Source organism: Gouania willdenowi, chromosome 8 (assembly GCF_900634775.1).
Source record: "Gouania willdenowi chromosome 8, fGouWil2.1, whole genome shotgun sequence".
NCBI classification, from domain to species: Eukaryota; Metazoa; Chordata; class Actinopteri; order Blenniiformes; family Gobiesocidae; genus Gouania; species Gouania willdenowi.
This window is the reverse complement of record NC_041051.1, coordinates 2,191,850-2,213,803: the sequence shown is the minus strand read 5'-3', so window position 1 is coordinate 2,213,803 and position 21,954 is coordinate 2,191,850. Positions and strand designations below refer to the sequence as shown.

The following is a 21,954-nucleotide window of genomic DNA, read 5'->3' as shown; positions in this document are numbered from 1 at the left end:
AAGAACTGCTCTTTTCAGCTGTAATGTTTTTGACTCTGAAGAGCAGATTCTGCACTAATCAGAGGGTTCATTAAGCTATGTGTATTTACAGACACAGCATATGTGTATTCCCGTCTGTCTCTTCGTGTGCGCTGACGTTCTTGTCACGTGTGTGCGTCTTTGTGTGTGTGTGTGTGTGTGTGTGTGTGTGCGTGTGTGTTTGTAACGTGACCCGAGTACCATGAGCAGGGGGTGTTGGGCAGAACGTAGGGCTCTGCTCGGCTGGTGAAGGGTCAGAGTCTCACATAAACACACAGGTGTGAGGCCATGGATGGAACAGAAAACAAAAAGCAAAAGTTTCTACCGGATTCTGAAAAAGACTGGGGGCCAATGCAGGGAGTAAAGGACAGGTGTGATATTGTCGTGTTTGTGAGAGTTGGTGAGGAGCCAGGCAGCAGCATTTTTCACAAGTTGTAATCTGTGTATGGAGGTCTGACTGTAAAGCGTGACAGAGTTAGATGATGGAGATATGATGTAATACCGTGTCCACAGAGCGTTCTGCTTTAATACAGAGGGATGTTTACAGTGAAACAGAACTATTTACTTCCATAATACACAGTTTTAAATATAAAGTGACCTGAGCTGAGCCTCATTAAAATATGTGTGGGAACAGTTTGTGTTCCATCCTCATCTGCATATGACAGCTTGTTTCACTCTGTAGTGGATCAAACTGTGACTTTACGTTGGACATAGTATGAAAATAGTTGAATCACTGTGACCAACGTGGACAGAAGTCTGTGTCTGTCAGAGTTTTAATTAATCACACAGCAGCAGCTGAGTGATCACAGCTGCTGCTGCGCGACGCACAAGTTTTTGTGGCTTCAAATGTAACTAAGTCCATATTTCTAGTGCAATATAATGTTTCACCTTATGGGGGTGCTGCACTTATTCCAGGGTTAGAAGCGTGTAAGAAGAAAAGGACTTACGCACACCGGAGAATGTGCGTGTCTTTAGCCCGCGGGACTTTATGACGGCAGGGGATCTAAAACTGTCTTACTCAAACAAGAATTCCCCCTCTACCTTGTCTCCGAAGCTGGCTGCCTATTCTCTATTATTGTTATCTAATAAAGAAAAGGACTAAGTGTACTTCCTCCTATTGGAAGTCTATCATATTTTAGGATTATGAGTAGTCTTGCTATAGTTTTGTGGGATTGATATTAGGACCCATCCAATATAGGTCGAAGCTGGAAACAACTCCTTTTTACAACAGCATGAGTTAGCCCACCCCGGTCACCCCTGTTAAGAGGATACCAAGGGCAGGCTCACTTACCAGAGGCCTAGAAGTGTGTCCTCCACTCAGGCGCCGTCCCAGATGTGGGTGTTTGCAGGCGGGTAATTTAATCAAGTAGGCTTCTTAATAGTTAATGAATTTTTATTATAGGTTTACAAAAATTAAAAGTCAATCAAAAAGTTTCAAAGTATCAAAGTCTTAAACTATCAGCCGATAGAGAAAGAAGGGGGTTTCATGAACAACTAGAATGTCCGTGTAAAAGAAGCCCCCGAACACAATAATCAGTGGTATATATAGCCTGAAGCATGGCGTGATAATATGTCATAATACATGATCTGACCACCTAAGCGAATAGAAAAATAGGACAAAAGTTCACACAGATGTCATGGCCCAGCTGGCGTAACAGGTGTTCATAAAGGGTGGTTTCCATACTAGTTGTTGTTGTTCGTGGTTAACACTTGATACATAACAAGGCGTTGTCTTCCTGTTAAGTAAAGTGTGACTTCTTACACCTAAAGTGTGACTGCTCACACCTCGAGGTGTTAGTTTTAGCACCTTCTGTGGAAAACAGGTGTTGTTTAGGTTATCACTTAACAACATTTACTTTGCAGCTGTGTCTTTACAAAAAGCAGTAAACAGGTGTGACATGTCAGAACAGGCGAATAGCTGTAATGGTTAAATAAGCATTTCTTTTGCAGAATAATGAATGAATGATTAATACACACCATACAACAGTGCGTAAAGCCAGATTTGAATTAGAACACCCACATTTCAGGGCTGCTCCACCCACAGTTGAGATTAGAGCCCTAAATGACCACAACACTAGACATATCCGTCAGACCGTCACACACAAAATACAACGCAGGAAATGCCAAGGTCAGCATCATCGCGGTGAAATCTACGGCTGTGAGCACGTGGTGCTTTCACAGACTGTTGGAGAGAGAAGGACCGGTGTCACGGACTGAGTTTACCACGTACTAAGATCGATTATGAACATATATACGCGCGCATGCAACCATAACCCCAACCCTAACCTTATCCAATAAACTAATAAAACACGTGTCCGTTCACTTTGAAAACAAAAATAAACAAAACTGAATTATTATTGTTATAGCAAAAATTCATTTTCCGGTAGTGCGCATGCGCATATATGCTTATATTGATTTAAACGTGTCCAACTTTGGAGAGTTTTCAGTGTCACATAGTCAAACAGCCTCAGGAGAACAACACTGTAGATATGAACAATCTGAGAAGTTTTTCATACATCCATCATCTCCTGATGATGGATTGATTTAATAGACTACTTAAATTTGATTTAATGTCTAGGATGTTGAGGTTTTAAAGTTGAATGCACCACAACTCACAAAATGCACCACACACCGATACCCAACCCTTGGGGGGCTGGATGGTGGGGCTGGGGGTGGAGGGGGCCGCCACCTGTGTTACTATGTAGTGGCGTGGGGGCGGCCCTCCCACCTCTAGTTGCCCTACTAATCCCTCCAATTTTAATCGCATCTCAACATGCCACCCCCCGGAGGGTGTATCATCATTTACACCCTCCGGCCTATTACACCACATACACATAAATCCACAGAGGCTGGAGGGGGAGTACCGCTCCCCTCCATCCCCCTTCTTTTAATTACACCCCATACATTCACCAAACACACACATTCACACAGGGGATCGGGAAGTGCCTCTCCATTGGGGAATGGAGAGGCACCATAACAGGGTGGTGGGTTGGTACACATATTTGGGCCTCTCCGGTGGGGGCCTGGCCCCTCTGTTGGTGGCTGGGCCACTGCATAGAGTAAAAGTACATCAAGATGCTGCGGTCGGGCGTGGCGGTGGGTCTCGCGGGGTCTTTCCGGGCTGTGTCGGCCGGGTGGGGCTTGGTGCTTGCTTTGTCTCCTGGTGGCCTTGGGGGCGGGCCCCGTGGTGTGCGGGCCCGGGGCGGCCTGCCTCGCCGGTTTGGGGGGTGGGTGTGCTGGGGGGGTGCTGGTGTCCTCACCGGGGTTGGGGCAGGGTTGTTTGGCGCCTCGGGATGATGCTGTTTACTGGGGGGGCGGCGTTAGCTGTTCCGGTGGTTGAGGTTGCTTTCGGCCGCCTGGTGGGTATGTCCTGCCATCTGCGGACTGGTGGGTGGGTCCGGGGCATCTTTGGCTGGGGGCTGCTGTCCTGCGCTGGATGTGTGCCGTTGGGGTGCCTCCGTCCCCGCGGTGGGGGTTGGAGTCGGTGGCGTGGTGCGCTGGGTCCTTGGCTCCTTGGGGGCTTTTCAGGTGTGTATGGGGGGGGCAATGGCAGCCTCTCGGCTTGGGACCTTGGGGGCGTTCGGGGGGCTGCTTGGCCGTGGGGTGGTCGCCGGGGGCCCCTAGATCTCTCGCTCTTTCTGCTGGCCCGACTGCTTCTTCGGGCCCGGGGGCGGCTCATGGGTTTTGCAGTAGCGGCTCTTGGAATCACATTTGTCATGGACGCACTGGCCTCGGGCTGTGGGATAACACTCATACTGGGCTCAACCATAGACACGTTGTTCCCAAATACCTGTTTTATGTAACTTCCACTCACTTCCTCCTCTGCTCACAGCCACCACCATTATTCCTAAGCCGCACACTGGTCACCAGACTGGCTTGATAACACAACAATAAGCACAATATACACAACCACAATTTCACATCACATCACTTGAAACTTATTGACTATTCCCCACCCATTCGTTTTCCTATCTTGTATCCCTCCTCCCTATTAACTCCCCCCCCCCCACCCCCCTCACCCTGGTGTAACACTGCCCTCTCTTTTTTACATCCTCCCTTTAATAAAGTATTTACCCTTCCCTAGGGAGAGCTGGTGATGGTCACAATTATGCAATGAAATAAATTCATTTATTTAATTGCAATAATAAAATATGCATTCCTGTTAAAAGATTGCACTTCTTGTAGTGTTAACCTTCAACAGCATGTGCAGACAAGGTGAAAAAGAAAAAAAAAAAAAAAAAAAAAAAAAAAAATTGAATGATTATTATTACAGTAGTGTTAGGCAATATAAATAGTCATATTATGTATGGGCTTTTAACAAACAAATCATACTGATAGGTTAACATTAAATATATAAATACATGAATAAAATGGCCTACATTCAAGGTTAATGTGGGACGAGACACAGGAAAGAGTTTAGACGAGCCTGCAGACACAAATAAATAATGTATAACATGAGCTAAGGGATACATGGGGAAATAAAGTTTGGGAAACACTGTTCTATGTCAAAATGTTTCTATTTTCACGGCCCCATTTGTCCCTTATTTTCTTTTCTGAAAGGTGGCAACCCTATGTGTAGCTAACCAGTGTGAAGCTCACATTAGATTTTCATTGTGAAATGGTCTCGTTTAGCAGTTACAATGGTAGCAATGCATTGATCCGCGCTCTGTGATGTTTTCTACTAACGTCACTAAATCTCTCCTCAGGGTGGAAACGACTATGAAATTTTCAACGACCCACGAACCATCGGCTTCACCGTCTACTCTCCAGAGGACACAGCACGACTCTGTCGAGAACTTTTCTTTGATGCCTCGCCTCAATAGTGCTGTGACTCTTAGACTCCTTTTAGCCATAGGCCCATCTGGGCTTCTTCTGCTGGCAGGTTGACCAGTGCCCTTGGCCAATGAACTGCTGAAAGGCACCGATACGACCACTGACTCTGTTCGTATCCAACAAAGCTGGATTTTTTTAAAGGGACACTCCATATTTAGGTCTTACTATGTTTGAAAGATTTTATGAAACACGACAGAAGATGTGATGTGATGTCAAATTAATCAAAAAAACCCCTGAGATCCAGTATTTTAACGGTCTGATATCATGCATTTTTCACCCATCTTCATTTGTTCTAAGAACCCCAAAAACATAGTATTTGAGGTTTATTTTCCCAAACGTGCCGTTTTTCCAGAGTTTTAGCCTCTGAAAACTCACTTTCTGACCAACGAGCTGTTTGCTGCCTGCACATGATTATTCATTAGTAAGCATGTTTATCACCTCAACCATTGCGTCGCTTTGGGTCACAAACACGTCAGATCAAGTCAAAGGTGACATGATGTCTGCTCCCTGGGTGCCTACACTGCAGTTTTCACTGTGGAAGGGTGGCACCAGCAGCAGGCACTTCCTGGAGGGGGCGGTTCATAATTCTAGTGACGTCACTAGCATTTGAACCGCTCGTTTTTCAGAAGAGGACAGAGAAGCAGCTCAGAGAGCAGGATTATTGAGGATTTCTCAGAGATGCAGGATGGAAGCCCAATAATACTTTGGGGGTGTTTATGGTGAGGAATTAACATTGTAACAAGGTTAAAAACTCAAAACAGTTGATTTACATGATATAGGACCTTTAATAGATAATGCAGTAAGATTATTTTTTGGTATAGTTCTGTTCTCTCCCACATAGGGAGGAGTTCATTTCATTTGTGGGATGAAAAGAGGGAACGTTCCACACACTGGAAGTAACGGTTTGTCCTCTTTTATTCACTGCATCGTTGTTTGTCTCAAAGCTAATGGAAAGAAAGAAATGAAGTTTGTGTTTCACTCGTAGATGTCAATGTATATCAGAAGAGATATTGCAGTGACTTTATAAGCTAGCAGAAACAGAAGCAGTGAACTGACAGAGTTGGGTCTTTTCTATGCACTGGGTGTTTTTTTTGAAAAGTCGTTTATTATAATTGACCATTTTGTTGCAGCTAAAAATGTAATTAACGAATGTCTTAGATGTAAAAACGGTTTGATAATCTTTTTAAATAGATGGTATCACCTTTACAAACTGATAAACCACTATCTACTATAATTTATCTAGTGTTTAAACAGTCCAATAATTATAATTTACATATTTTAGGTAATTTAAGTTACATCAATTAAACAGCTGGATGTGAAACCAGGAGCAGCAGCAATTGTTCTATTGTCATCAGTGACATTAACTTTTATCAAAGTAGGTTTCCAGCGACATATTTTTATTTTCCCTCAATGGGATTTTATACTTGACTCGTTATATAGTCATTCATGAACATAAAAGGACATTTCCATCCATTCTCCTCATCCTCTCTTTTTTTTTATCACAGCCAACAAAAAAAATAAACATCTTCCCAAAACATGTGAATCATAAAATGCTTTAATGTTCTTTCAAGGCTCAGAAGAAGGAATTATTGACATTATCTACAGTGGTTCATCCACACGGAAACGGTGCAAAGTGTCCTTTTGTGTGAAACAAAGAAGAAGAAATATAATTAAAAAAAATATGCGACACAACACAGAGGCTAAACCACAAACACAAAGTAACAGTGAAGTCCGTTGGCACCAAATATGTAGTCGTGTTCACAAAAAGTTTATTTTACTGATAATTAAAAAAACTTTCACACAACAAAGTGAATTGACCTGAAAATATTGTGACAGTTTGCAGTAAATAAGTAAAAAAAAAAACATGAACAAATCAACTAATAAAGATTTTGAGGCAAATAACCCAACATTATGACCACCTGACCCTGACGCAGTTTGAGCTACGATACAGTGAATCAAAGAGCTTTTTACATTTTTGTCAATTAATTAAAAAAATGATTAGGTTATTGTATCAATGTGTGAGACGATGTTTGATGCTACTGCAGCTAACGTGGTTTCATGAGCTGCAAACAATGACTATCCGTTTCATATTTATATTTTAGCCAAAAAAACTTTAGAGCAAACTGGCATTAAGAATAATAAAATGAAGACCAACAATAACTTAAAGTCTTCTATAAAGATAAAACTAAAAGATAGAAATGAACACAGTTGTCATAAGGGTTCAAACTGATCTGTGTGTGTTTTTAGTGATTCTCAAATGTCACTGCTTCCTGTAAAATCCATTGAGTCTTCATCATAAACATAGATATGTATAATAAAGGCTACATGTCTTTAAAGACATTACTGGTGGCCATCTTACCACAGGTAAACCTCTGATAGAGTCTGTGGTAACATAGGGAAGGTGAACAATCTGCACAAACCTAAATACTCTCATCTCGTTGAAATCTGGATTTACAAACTGTTTGGCTTGAAGATGCCAGACTTGGTGCAGCCTACGGATGCTCTAATCACCTGTAACATACTGTATGTACAATAAGGTCCTGTTCCAAAGGAAGAACAGGGCTGACTTCATAGTATTGCAAGATTGTTATTTAGAATATGCTTGTTTATCCAGTCACTGAATGTTTTATAACTATTTTAATGTGGTTATTCTTAAAGTATCATGTAAAGTATCCTCATGTAATAAATGTTATTTATTATTACTGATTTCTCCATGTGTATATGTCCACAGTCTATAATTCTTCTAGGGATTTACACATGCAACTTTTATTGATGTATATTTGTAAAGGGAAATCTTGTATGTATTTTTCATTGCAAATAAATTTCACATTTATTAAATATTACTAATATAATACAATATTTTGAGTTATTACTTGTTTAAACTAAACATGTAATAATTTAAATTATTTTATAACAGTAATATTCCTTTTAAAAAAGTATACATTTATCTCATGTTGCCATTCTGAGTTTTAGTAGCTCATATATTGATTTGACATAAATACCTTGTGTGTGTGTGTGTGTGTGTGTGTGTGTGTGTGTGTGCGTGTGCGTGTGCGTGTGCGTGTGTGTGTATTTGTTGCACCTATCAAAAGTCCAATAGAGACATACTGTAAGTAGGTGATCCCAACCTTTTGACTGTGAGTGTAACATAATTATCCATTGGTGCAGTTATGACAATACTTCTGACTTTTATAACAAACCAAACTGTTTGAAAATCAGTAGAAAATGTAATTTAAAAAGTGCATACGTACGCCACTACTACACCATGTTATGAGGAGGCGAGCTGATTTTCCCAAGCAGGGTCATGTGATGTCTTGACAGGGTGAGAGGAATGCTTTTTAATGCTGAAATGAATTGACATTGTCAGCTCCTTTTTAGTCACGCCTACATTAACCATGTGTTGAAATCAGCATGTTCAGTAGTTTATATGAAGTCATACACTCCACACACAGAGTTCTATGACCTATTGTTGTGATTCTGAAAGTCACCCTGAAAACAAATGAACAACCACCACGTAGAGAGAGGAAGTAAAAGCGCTCTCTGCATGTCGTCCAACATCAGTGCCTGCTACAGTCATACATGAAGTTCTTTAGACCCTCCTTAAAAACACGCCTGGAAGAATTAAACAAGAGTTGTGCTGAGATTTGAAGCGATAGATAAATGTGTAATTAACATGCACAACAAACTGATCCCAAAGGGAAGAGCTTTGGCTACACAGACATCTCAGAATTAGACCAAATCAACCATTTAAAGCAGGGGTGTCAAACTCATTTTAGTTCAGGGGCCAAATACAGACCTCCCACAGATTATAGATATATGATTGATACATACAGTATGTAAGGCACGGACAATATCCAAGCAACAAGTGATGGATATCAGTCCCTGCAGTATCTTCACTTCAAATATCAATATTTATTTCATTTGGGGGAAAAAAATGTCAAATGATTTTAGGAAAATTTCAGGTTTTGGAAATATTAGGAGTTCTTTCAACAACGTGACATTTAAAAAAAAAAACTGCCATCATGTGATATAAAGTATGATGGCAGAGGTTGAGGGTTCGATCCCAGTCTATACCTGTTTATGCGTCGAACTGTCCTTGGGCAAGACACTGAACCCTAAGTTGCTCCCAGTGGTTGACCAGCGACCTGCGGCAGCACAGTCCCACTGGTGTGTGAATAAGTGAATGAGTTGATATTGTAAAGTGCTTTGAGACTACTTTAGTGTAGGGATAAACGCACTATAATTTATCATTCACCATGTGAAAACTGTGAGCCCTGCATGTTTTGTGTCATTGAATTTGTGTTTTGGAGAAACTGAGATATGTACAGCTGAATTAGTGGGAAATTTTTACTTTCACTTGCTGGCCACATTGGATACTCTAAAGGGCCAGATTTGGCCCCCGGGCCTTGAGTTTGACACGTGTGATTTAAAGTGATGTTGTTACTCCTTTGATATGGCTTTCTGACATTAAGAGGAACGATACGATCAATCTGAAGCACCAGGTAGGGTCAATACTGATAATAATACTGATTCTTTTTAGATGTCTGAGTGAAAAGCGTCCACTCCAGTGAAAATAGAAATAAAAAGTATAGTAATGTGAGTGATGTGCTCTCCACCCTATGAGCTGATGATCTGCCCAGACCAGGTCTCATGTTTTGTCCCAGGGTTCAGATGTGTAATCTTCACCTCCACAGCCTGAACCTTCAGGTTTTTGGGTGGAACTCGACACACTTTGTATGTGACTTCATCGCCTTCAACTGGGACGTACTCTCCCTCGATGCTGAAAGAGCAAAGTTAGAAGAGTCAATGTTAATTATGTCTTGGGCCATCTGTGTTACCTACTTAAATACTGTAAGGTGAAATAATAATAATAATAATAATCTGGTGAGTTATTAACACAATCAGATTACTTTTCTTTGTGTTTTTATTTTTGCACAAAACATAGAGGAGCTGGTGTTTTATGATGCTCTGATCCACACCTGCACAAGCTTTGTGGGTGAACTTTAACACTGCAACCAACAGGGGGCGCCATAGGTTTGAGGTCACATACTGTACAGTAGCTTCATTAAATTCACAAATATTGTGCTGAGAATTCTGTAATTATTCTCACTACCATCAATCCGATTATTTTTCATTGCGAAGAATAGAATAGAATAGAATAGAATAGAATGTGTGATGTACAAAACGTTTATAGTTATTGCTCATTTCTGACTTGTGTCCCTCACTGGGTTTTAATATAGAATATAATTATCAACGCTGAATGAAAAGATAAAGGTGCTATTTACTAGTAAGCAGCAGGGTTAAGGTCAAATATAATTGTAATCGCATAATTAATCATTAATTACAATTTGGTGTAATTATAATTGTAATTTAAGAAATCTGTTACTGTCATCATTGTAATTGAGTTCAGATAATTGACTTTGTAATTGCCATGAAAATTCTATAAAATTTGTCAATTATAATTTTACATAAAACTGAGGAACCATGTTATAGTTCTACATATATGTAGTTATTATTAAAATGTGTTTCATATCAAGCTTTCAACATTTTACCATTTTAAAAATCTTAAAACCTATATTTTCATTGATTAGGAAGCCTAACGAGGTCACCAATAGATAGGAAATAAATGAGATGATAGATATTAGCGTTATCATTAGAGATGCTAACAGAAAGATAACACAAGAGGAAGGTTCACTTTTATTAACTTATTTATTTCAGGATCAGTCATTGTGATTAAATGTAATTGAACTTCAGTAATTTAGAAGATCATACGTCATGTGTCGCCGTGTGTCAGTGCGACTCACTCTGAGATGTGAACAAAGATGTCCTCGCCGCCGTGCGACGGTCGGATGAAACCGTGACCTTGTGACCTGGAGAAGTTCTTACAAACACCTTTAAAGACTGGACCTGAGTGAGCACGAACAGTGCTGTGAACACACAGGGAAAGAAGGTTGTTGTTCCAACACAAACAGAGTTTGATGTATTTCAAACATGACCAGATTCATTGAAGGCATGAGACGACAGAGAGGAGTGAGAAGAAGCCATGAACGCCCACTCACAACACAACAGCAGCTGAGGTGAGAGCACTAATCCTCTGACTCACAGAAACAAACTCTGTGATCAGCAAACAGTCAGAACACTGCTGTGGACACACCCACAGCTTCAGCTCAGGAGTAACAATTAGAGCTGGGTAATGTATCGTGATTCAACTCAACTTTATTTATATATCGCAAATTACAACAAAGTCATCTCAGTGCGTTTAACAAAATATAAAGTCTATAGTAAGAAAAAGAACCCAACAACATCCACATGAACAAGTATTTAGTGACAGTGGGATGAAAAAAACCTCTGTCTTTTTTATAGGAAGAAATGTCCAGTAGAACCAGGTTCAGAGGTGGCAGCCATCTGCGTAGACTGATTAGGGTTGGTAAACACAAGGGTCACGATATATCGCATTTTCTATTTTGGCAAAATATATCTATATATTTTAATAATATACAATCACACATTACAAATCACATCATACCAGTATTTAATATAATTCAAAGAGTACAGTTAAAATGGAAATATGATGAAAAAATCACTTTATAATGGTTTTGCTACAGTGATATACATCCATTTATCCTCATTCAGAGGGACAACGTTGTGTTCTTTACAACTTTTCCAAATTTCTGAGATATATATCTTATACCTTATTTTGTATTAAAATACTTCAAGAAACTAAGAATATTTTTAATAACAATTTGAGCCTATTTTTGCTTATTATTTTACAATTGTTCTGCAACTACACCAAACTTGCCATATTTTAACATATTTTAATCACCTTTTTTTGCTCCTTTTAATGCATTTTTGTTATATTACTAAGTTTTTTCCACTTCTAAGACATTTTGGGCACTTTCCATTTCCACCATTGTTCCCCCTAGTGTTGCTCGTTTTATAAGTCACCGCTTCGTTACTTCTCAGAACAACATGAAAAGCACAGTTACATGGATTAGTGAGTGTGTGCTGACCCAGACCTTCCCCTAAACAAGCTACACTACAAAACTCACTCACACGTGCTGGAGAAAGTGGCACATGTTGTGCAGATGTTTGTTAATAAATGTGCCTGTATGGCATTTTTCATCAGCAACTTTAACCCAGAATTGTCTTTCTGGTCAGACTGTATTGAGTTAATAATATTGAGATTTCTATCGTATATTGTGATTTTGACAAAAAATATCGAGATATGAGTTTTGGTCCATATCGCCCAGCCCTAGTAACAATACAACATACTGTATTTAAAGCAGACAATCCTCTACTGTATCCTCGCAGCTGTGCTAATCCCTGTTCCTACTGATGCTGATGCAGATGTTGAGTGTGACAGGGCCAACCAATCATCTGCTGCACACCAGCTTTTATCTGATCCTCTTTTTTTCATGACAGCAGAGTGAGAGAACATCTCCTGTTCAGACCTGTTTTTGTCTTTGGTGCTCGTGTGTGTTTCCAACAGCAAAGCATGCACAACATGCAACATGGAGGACAATTTTACTCATTTACTTGTTACAAATATGCAGAGGTGACAAGTAGTAGTAACTTAGTAGTTTTCTCTCATATCTGTACTTCAGTTGAGTATTTATTTTTTGGCGACTTTGTACTTTTACTCCTTACTTTTTTAAACAAATATCTGTACTTTCTACTTATTACATTTGAAAAATAAGCTTGTCACTTTTAAGACCTTCAAAGATAAATGCCACAACCTGTAAAGACGCAACATTTTGGTAATTTGAGCTTTTTTCTATTAGACAGGTCCCTTAGTTTCAAGATTAATATGTTAAACTCAAAGCTGCTCTGGGTTTTATTGAGCATTTGCACTTTTTCTTGACGCATTTTATTTCCAAATTGTATTTAAACTGAGTGTTAAATTCTCCAGGTGTTCATAAAGAGTAACATATTTAACTTGTTTCCATGCACCAGTTTTCTACAAGTTCTTCAAAAAATAAAAGATATGGAATTTGCTGGTTTACTTTTATGCTCAAGTACATTTAGTAGCATGTACTTTTTCACTTTTACTCAAGTAAGGGAGCAACTTCAGTACTTTTATTTTTACCAGTCATTTTTTTATTCAAGTATCTATACTTTTACTTGAGCACTGAAGACTAGTACTTTTGCCACCTCTGCACACATGCGTTGTAGGGGATTTGAGTCATTTATTTTAAGGCATCCCCTTTATTTACAAAGCTGCAAATGGACAGGTATCACTATTTTAAAGACTGTGTGTTGATTACAGGTTTGATCATGTCATCTACCTTTAATACATGCTTATCCTACTCAGACTCACTGGATGCTGGAGCCACGTGGCTGTCTCAGCTGCAGCGACGATATAAAGAAAATAGTGGTGGCATTGATCAGGAATGGATTTCTGCATTTTCACCAGGTTAAAGTCAAGTAGGTTTAAGGAGGTAAATTCCTGAAGGTCCTTAGTCCTGCATGTGTTATACATGTTATATATATATTATATGTTTTATAGATATATATAGTAGATTCTGCCTCTCCTTCCTGCCTGCAGCTGTCAGAGTATATAACCAGAACATTGGCAGCCAATCCACTGACAGTCAGCTAGTTTACTGTATATTTTTATATTCTGTTTATATATTCTGTTTTTTATTGAGCAACGTCCTTTCTCCCTCTTTGTCTCTGTACTGTGTACAGGCTCATGTGTGTAGATATCTTCTATTTATTATTATGCTGTTTTTATTTTTTTATTTTATTTATCTGCTACTGAAACTGTGCAAATGTCCCCTTGTGGGACGACTAAAGGTTATCTTATCTTATCTTATCATATCTTATAAGGACTGTGTGGTCGCTGTATATATTAGAAGTTCTGATGTTGAGCTGCTTATTCCATTCAGGGATGTTCTTCAAAAACAAGCAGGCACTGGCCTCCTTTTTGGGTGTTTCCTTAATACAACACATCTGAATCAAAAATGATGCCACAATCCAACGCTGCAGGCTAGGGCTGGGCAGTATGACCAAATATGAATATCATCAGTATTTTTCAAAATTCTAACAGTTTCACGGTATATGAAGGTTTTTTTTCACATATAATCAGGTGTTCACAGCATCTTCTACTGGTTGAGAGAGGATTTACTGCAGTAGATTGATTTAGGAGAGTTATGATGAGTGAATATTGTAGAATAATTCCACACTAGTAGTAATACAAGTTTGCAACAGCAGCCCAATGGCTCTTTGCCGCACTAGCTTAGCTTTAGCATTAGCTTGATTTCTAGCTTTAAATGCTGCATACTCAGTGGTGTGGTGTTTCTTATGGTGAATAATGTAGCGTTTTGTTTGCAGCTTCACCACGACTTATTTTCGCGTTATAAGAATTACAAATTGCAGTCTTTTTGTGTATTACTGCAGAACTGCTGACATCTTAAGCTTACCGTGTCTCAGTGTCCGTGAGTGTTCTTATCCATTTACACCGTAACTAACACCAGAGCGCTACTGTTTACCTTCTTATTTAGAAGTGCAACGTTGAAAAGGGTCCGGTCAGAAACGCGGCGCAGCGTTCTGAAAGTTGTGTAATCAAATACACCGGTACGGCGGTATTTTAAAAATTCACATCATAATGAAAATATATACCTGTATTCGGTATGAACTGGTATACCGCCCAGCCCTACTGCAGGCCTAACAATCTCCCTGTTCAGACGTGTTGAAGCAATGCAACGTCAGCAATCTGCAGAACTGTGGCTCTCAAGGACTTAAAACAAAACTCTTTTACAAAATAAGTGTGCTGTGCTCACGCTGAGTAGGTGCGGGTACGTTTGGTTGGCAGTGGGCTAGGCAGCTCACAAGGCAGTGATGGTTCCTTCCTCTCCTCCCACACCCGGCTCCCCTCCCTCAGGAATGGGAAGGACAGGGTGAGAGAGGCATTGGGTGAGCGCAGGGGGGTCCCAGAGGGTGATGTGAGGCTTGGATCTGCCATGATGATGATGATGATGAGAACAGAGGAGGAGGAGGGGGAATGAGACAGATGTGTATGCAGATGCAGGGTCTGTGGTTATGGTCAGCGCTGTCCCTTCACGCCTGTCAAGTGCACACTCTGTAAGGAAAGAGAAAAGACTTGTCATGTATCACGTAGTGCGATGGAAGGGCTTGAGCTCAAACAAACCTGTTCACGGGTCAGTTTACAAAATTCTGAGGCAGATTTTTCATCAGACTTTTCTTTTTTTTTTTTATGAAACAAAAGCTCTGAGTGAAAGTAAAAATATATCAGAGATCAAGGCATGTTGATTCTTGCAGATCAACAGTTTTACTTGAACCATATTTGAACTAATACAGACTGGTGGGAAATGACAGCACCCAGTGAATGTGTTCATTATTTCAAATAGGGCTGCAAGATTATGGCCAAAATGATAATCATGATTATTTTGATCAATAATGTAATCATGATCATAATCACAATTATGTATGATATTAGGGGAAAATCTGTGTTTTTATTGCACTACTTTTAAACAAACATGTGTACAGTTTACAGTGTAATATTAAGCTTTAAATAATAATTATAATGAACAAACAATTACTCCAACAATTTAAAATGTACAAAAGGCTAACTGAATAAATACACTATTACAGAGTGCATGTAAATATTGCTGTCAATCAGGTCAATTTAATCGTGGCAACCAAAATCGTTATTATAATTAAAATTCGATGAATTGTGTGGCCCTAATTTAAAAGCCCTGTTTATGAGAAAGCTGAGTATGGGATGTGAAAACCTGGTGCAGTTATTTACACTGTTGTAATATATATATATATATATATATATATATATATATAAGACTGAAATGGGCGAGATGCGATAACACTGCTCTGTTGGAATGCTACTACTCCAGTAACCCTAGTCGGAGGGGCTACATGCAAAGGATGTGGGAGAAATGGTTACTACGAAACCCACAGTTCAAACTCACAGCAAAACACCTACTGTAGTAACTCACTGTTCCAACATCCACAAAAGGCAACTGCTATCACAACTTCAGATTGACGAGGTACAACACCAATGCTATAACAAGGTGGAGCCAAGCGGCCAGGTCAGAGCGGAGTTAACACCAACTCTCCTCCAGAGATTGGGTACGAAACCCCAATCACACTGAACAAGGCAGCGACTGACCTGAAAAATAAGATCATGGAAAAAATGTCCACCAGGCAGCCACAAAGCCAACTACAGAGGCTAAGTGAAGTACCACCAGAAAGTCTCTCAGAAGATGTGAATGCAGCTCTGAGAGCGATACCCACATCAACCATCACTGAAACCAGTGAGCTGATACTTCACAGCATCAGTAATCCTAGAGACACTTGGCTATCGTAAGAGCAATCATGAGATGACATACCCACCATGGAAAAGAAGGCTGGAAGCTAACATCAAGGCAGCGTGGAGAGAAATGAGCCAATTGACAGAGGCCCTGAAAGGTGCAATGAAAAAACAAGTCCCCAAGAGGTACACCCAGATGCCCATACCTGAAGCATTGGAAACTGTCAAACAAAGGCTCCAAGCCTTGGCCAGCCGCCTAAAGAGGTACACGAGAGACAATGAAGCCAGACGAATAAACCGGCTGTTCACAACTCAACCACCAAAAGTGTACGCTCAATGGCAGGGGAGCAATAGCAGAGCAGACCCACCAAGGCTGGAAACTGAACATTACTGGAAAGGCATATGGGAGAAGGAGGCAGCACACAATAGTGATGCACAGTGGTTGGTGGCTCTGAGAGAAGACCACAGCAACCTCCCTGAACAGAATCCAGTTACCATCACAATGGCAGACATCCAAGAAAGAGTCTCAGGTATGAAAAACTGGACAGCACCAGGCCCTGACATGATACATGCCTACTGGCTAAAGAAACTCACAGCACTTCATGAGCGTTTGGCAGCACAAATGAACCAGCTGCTGAGAGATGGGAATCACCCAGAATGGTTAACCGAAGGACGCACAATCCTGATCCTGAAGGATCCCTCAAAGGGTACAGTCCCATCCAACTATCGGCCAATAACGTGCCTCTCCACAACGTGGAAGCTCATGTCTGGCATCATAGCGGCTAAGATAAGCGGGCACAAGAATCAATACATGAGCACAGCTCAGAAGGGAATCGGTAAAAATACCAGAGGTGCTGAACACCGGCTCCTGGTAGACAGAACAGTCGCTCGAGACTGCAGAACCCGAAACACTAACCTGAGCCTGGATTGATTACAAGAAAGCCTACGACTCAATCCCACATACTTGGATCATTGAATGCTTGGAGCTATACAACATAAACAGAACTCTAACAGCCTTCATTGCAAACTCGATGAGGTCGTGGAAAACCACCCTTGAGGCCAATGGCAAGCCACTTGCACAAGTTTCCATCAAATGTGGCATATTCCAAGGAGACGCCCTGTTCCCACTGCTGTTCTGCATAGGTCTGAACCCCCTCAGCCAAATATTCAACAAGACTGGCTATGGATACCGACTCAGGAACGGAGCCACCATCAGTCACCTCCTCTACGTGGATGACATCAAGCTGTACGCTAAGAATGAGCGAGATATAGACTCACTGATCCATACCACCCAGATCTACAGCGCAGACATTGGGATGTCATTCGGACTAGAGAAATGTGGTTGGATGGTGACTAAGAGAGGGAAGGTAGTCCACACAGAAGGGGTTTCACTCCTAGAAGGAACAATAGTAGACATTGAGGACAGTTACAAGTACCTTGGAATCCCACAAGCAAATGGCAACCTCGAAGAGGTGACAAGGAAAGCGGCTACGGCCAAATACCTCCAACGAGTAAGGCAGGTCCTAAGAAGCCAGCTCAATGGCAAGAACAAGTCCCGGGCAATAAACAGCTACGCCCTGCCAGTAATCAGATACCCTGCAGGAATAATAAGCTGGCCAATGGATGAGATACAGACCACAGATGTTAAGACACCAAAGCTCCTAACCATGCATGGAGGGTTCCACCCCAAATCCAGCACCCTGAGACTGTACGCTAGCCATAAAGAAGGAGGCCGAGGTCTAGTGAGCGTGAGAGACACTATCCAGGATGAAACATCCAAGATCCATAAGTACATCAAGGACAAGACTCCAATAGATGACTCAGTGAATGTCTCAGACAATGGGGAACAGAAGATGAGGTGCTGGAGGTTCCATCATGGGAGGACAAGCCCCTACACAGGATGTACCACTGAAACATAACTGAAGTGGCAGATATCAAGAAATCCTACCAATGGCTAGACAGAGCCGGACTAAAGGACAGCACAGAGGCACTCATCATGGCTGCACAGGAGCAGGCCTTGAGCACCAGAGCAATAGAGGCCCAGATCTACCACACCAGAGAAGATCCCAGGTGTAGACTGTGCAAAGAGGCCAATGAGACAATCCAGCACATAACTGCAGGGTGTAAGATGCTGGCAGGGAAAGCTTACATGGAGCTCCATAACCAAGTAGCTGGTATAGTGTACAGGAACATCTGTGCAGAGTATGGGCTGGAAACACCAAGGTCAAAGTGGGAAACACCTCCAAAGGTGGTAGAGAATGACCGAGCCAAGATCCTGTGGGACTTCCAGATACAGACGGACAGAATGGTAATGGAGAACCAACCAGACATTGTGGTGGTGGACAAAGAGCAGAGGAAAGCCGTTGTGGTCGACATAGCAATACCGAGTGACTTCAACATCAGGAAAAAGGAACACGAGAAACTAGAGAAATACCAGGGGCTCAGAGAAGAGTTGGAGAAGGTCTGGAGGGTGAAGGCATCAGTGGTGCCTGTGGCCAGTGACCCCCAAACTGGAAGAGTGGCTACAGCAGATCCCAGGAAATACATCAGACATCTCGGTCCAGAAAAGTGCAGTGCTAGGAACAGTAAACATACTGAAGAACCCTCAAGCTCCCAGGCCTCTGGTAGAGGATCCGAGCTTGAAGGAAAAAGAGACCACCCGCAGTGAACCTTGACCCTTTGTGAAATGCTTCAACAATCACTAAATCCAATCCCATACGAGAACAGGCCACAACATGATTTATACGCCGAGCAAAAAAGTAATGAATGTGAGGATTATAGTTTCAAATCTGCTCGACTTCCATTTCTACTACTTCTACTAATCTTAAAGGTTAGTGCTACGGTAGGTAAATTCACCCATTCAGAAGCAGTAACTATAAGAGCCCATATATGATCAGGGAGAACATACAAACGCTATATGGAAAGACTGACATGTTTTTTGTTTTTATTTTTTTTTGCTGCAAAACAACAACGTAACCAATTACTATTACTATTGTTTTTATTTCTGCCTAGCGCTGTTCTGATACATGGATTTCCTCCTTAAACATCAACAAAGGATGTATTTTGTTAATATTTATTATCATTCATCGTGTTTGCAGCTTAACCACATGGCAAACAGATAAAGGTCGTGACCTTGTAGTTTTAAGGAAGTGATGTTTCTCAACGCTCCACCGAGCATCCGCCTGTTTCCTGTTGTTGAAAAAGCAAACATCTATATTTGAAGAACTAAATAGGATCAAACTGGATTTTATAGATCTACAAAAATGTAATGAGAGCACTTGTGAATAAATGTTGTTTTGGTCAGGTGACCTTGGCCTTCTTTTCCTCCTGTAATCTGATTACTCTGCTGACAGAGTAGATCACTGCTATTCTGATGGCTTTTCTGGGTTTATATATATGTATCATGTTTCCCCCTCCTCTACGCTCACTCCTCATCTATTGTGACGCATGCTCACAGCGTGACGTCATATCAGCTGCATCGGTGTGTGGTGTCCTAGTGACGTCAGCAACGAGCTCCCAAATAGATGATCTGTTTATTCTACAAATCCGCAATAAAAAAAAACTATAAACGGCAGCAAAAAGGTGTAATAACAACACAGATTATCATTTATAATAATGATAATAATAATAATAATAATGTGAATAATTTGATTAATATCCAGCATGTCTCATGTATCTGCACTATTCAGATGCATCACGTGCGTTTATGTGGTTATTGACGATTTACACTCAGGATTTTATTTATCTATTTATTAATAAATGTGGTATAAGTGCATTCATGACAGTATTGATTATTTGTGTATAGCGCTTATGTTGTGCTTACGTGCACATGGTGGATACTTGATTTTATTCCTCTATTTATTTGTTTTATGTAACTTGTGTAACTCTCTACATAAACTTTGAAACAACAGAACAGAGACATGACACTGGTTCTATTTAAAACGTGTGTATATTAAATACTGATACAGTATATACAACCTGTGCAGTAGAAAAAAGCAGATTTTATAAAAGCGATATGACTACAGCTTCTTATCGATCACAGATAAATAATTAACTGCTAATGAAATATGAGCTTCCATGGCATGTACATTACAGGTTATCCGTCCATAAACAAAGCGACACACACACACACACACACACACACACACGGACACGTTACTTACTGCATCGGTGGAACCAAACACGATCAGTGTGTGTTATTATATTATTATTATTATTATTATTATATAACCAGTGATTAAATAAGGAAATCTGGTAAATCCGGCGGACGTAGAGCCTGATGTGGCAGAGAGAGAGAGAGAGAGAGAGAGAGAGAGAGAGAGAGAGAGAGAGAGAGAGAGAGGATCTTCTGCGTCTGCGCAGCTGGTGGAGATTCCGATGGCGTGATGTGACCGCGCGTACGTGCGTGCGTGTTAACAGAAAATGACTTTCTCCGCATACTTGACTTCCGGTTATCTGCAGACGCTCTGATGAAGAGTCCATCATGTTGACGTGGTCGCTGCTTGCGTCCCTTTAAATCAAAGTTTCTCAAATGGGGGTACGTGTGTCCCTAGGGGTACGCGATGGCACTACAGGGGGTACTAGAGAGAGAGAGAGAGAGAGAGAGGAAAATTAACAAATAAAATGTCAGTCTTGGTTCCTATGGAAACCCAAAATAGTCATAATTAAATAAATAAAAACATTTTGAAATAAATACCATTTTGATAAATAACAAACAAACATGTAATATGGTCATTAAATTGTTAAATACGGTAATATTATTATGAAATCCGTTTTATTATTCTTAAATATCTATTTCCACAGTGGCCTTTTTATTTCATAATATCGTTTTTCAGCAGAATGACTTCGGTCTGTCAATCAAAGCTAGTGGGTTGGACCTCAGCTTGATCCTTAAAGATTGATTAGTTTTCCTGGACATCCGTCATTACCGTTCTTTGACCGACACAGTGGTAGCAATGTGAGGGAATATAAATAAAAGTATTATTAATAATAAAAAATAAAGCAATTAAAGTGCTTAAATAAATAAACTTAAATAAATGTGTCTAGCTTGAATGTATTCATTTTAAGTGAGGGAGCGGGTGCATGCGTGTGGCTGATGCGCGTGTGTGCGTGTCAGTGGAGCAGAAGTGTGTGTGTATTAAAACCTGGGTTCAGTCCAACACGGTGACTGTGACAGGTAGTGAGGTTTATGTTTACAGTGCAGGTAGTTAATAAAGTACAGTTCTCCAACAGTTCCACTTTTATCTGAGGATTTAACACCGGAGGAGGAGGAGCTACATTCAGCTCTGGAGAGTAAGGACCTCCCCTGGGTCCCCCAACCATGGTTAGGAGATAAAAACACTAAAGGTTTTAACAAGAGAATTACAACATTACTCAGTCCATGAATGGATATTTATCTGCTTTTGACTTGCAGTTTTTTGGTGTCCAAGGTTGTCATAGCAACCACAGAAGAATGTACGTTGTAACGAAAAAACTACAGATTGTTTACATAAACTGAATGGATGCTATGAAATTTAAGGGAACATTTCTCATTACAATTGTCATCAAAACATTTCTAAAGCCACAATCTATATTAAAATAAGGCGATTTGTTATTAAAATATACGTGTCCACCATGTTTATCATTGCCTGTGGGTGGAACACGGACCCTCAGCGTCAAAAATAAACACCAAAGGGGTACCCCGTGTGTGGAACGCTGACGCTAAGGGGTACCCCGTGTGTGGAACGCTGACGCTAAGGGGTACCCCGTGTGTGGGACACTGACGCTAAGGGGTACCCCGTGTGTGGAACACTGACGCTAAGGGGTACCCCGTAGGT

General features: G+C 40.7%; 2 protein-coding genes across 2 annotated transcripts in view; one reads left to right on the top strand and one right to left on the bottom strand.

Moving 5' to 3' along the window:
- The window catches only part of pmm1 (phosphomannomutase 1), a 28,479-nt gene extending 22,960 nt beyond the window's left edge, over positions 1-5,519 (top strand). Inside the window, exon 8 of the mRNA XM_028454662.1 lies at positions 4,725-5,519. Within this exon, the coding sequence (XP_028310463.1) occupies positions 4,725-4,841 (117 nt within the window). The 3' untranslated portion in view covers positions 4,842-5,519. The remainder of the gene's footprint in view (positions 1-4,724) is intronic.
- A 3,426-nt stretch (positions 5,520-8,945) lies between these two features.
- Positions 8,946-20,434, bottom strand: csdc2b (cold shock domain containing C2, RNA binding b). The gene is made up of 4 exons (XM_028454664.1): positions 20,302-20,434; positions 14,634-14,932; positions 10,656-10,778; positions 8,946-9,631 (listed from the first exon to the last, which is right to left on the bottom strand). The coding sequence occupies exons 2-4, from the start codon at positions 14,813-14,815 to the stop codon at positions 9,469-9,471; spliced, it is 468 nt and encodes a 155-aa protein (XP_028310465.1). The 5' UTR covers positions 14,816-14,932; positions 20,302-20,434; the 3' UTR covers positions 8,946-9,468.
- Positions 20,435-21,954: the final 1,520 nt, after the last annotated feature.

Bases quoted from the DNA above. Each gene is read 5' to 3' on its own strand.
- csdc2b (XM_028454664.1), bottom strand. From the start codon at position 14,815: ATGGCAGATCCAAGCCTCACATCACCCTCTGGGACCCCCCTGCGCTCA. The intron at 10,779-14,633 runs GTGAGCACAGCA...GTGTGTTCACAG, and splicing joins CGTACCCGCACCTACTCAGC to CACTGTTCGTGCTCACTCAG. The intron at 9,632-10,655 runs GTGAGTCGCACT...TTGCTCTTTCAG, and splicing joins ATCTTTGTTCACATCTCAGA to CATCGAGGGAGAGTACGTCC.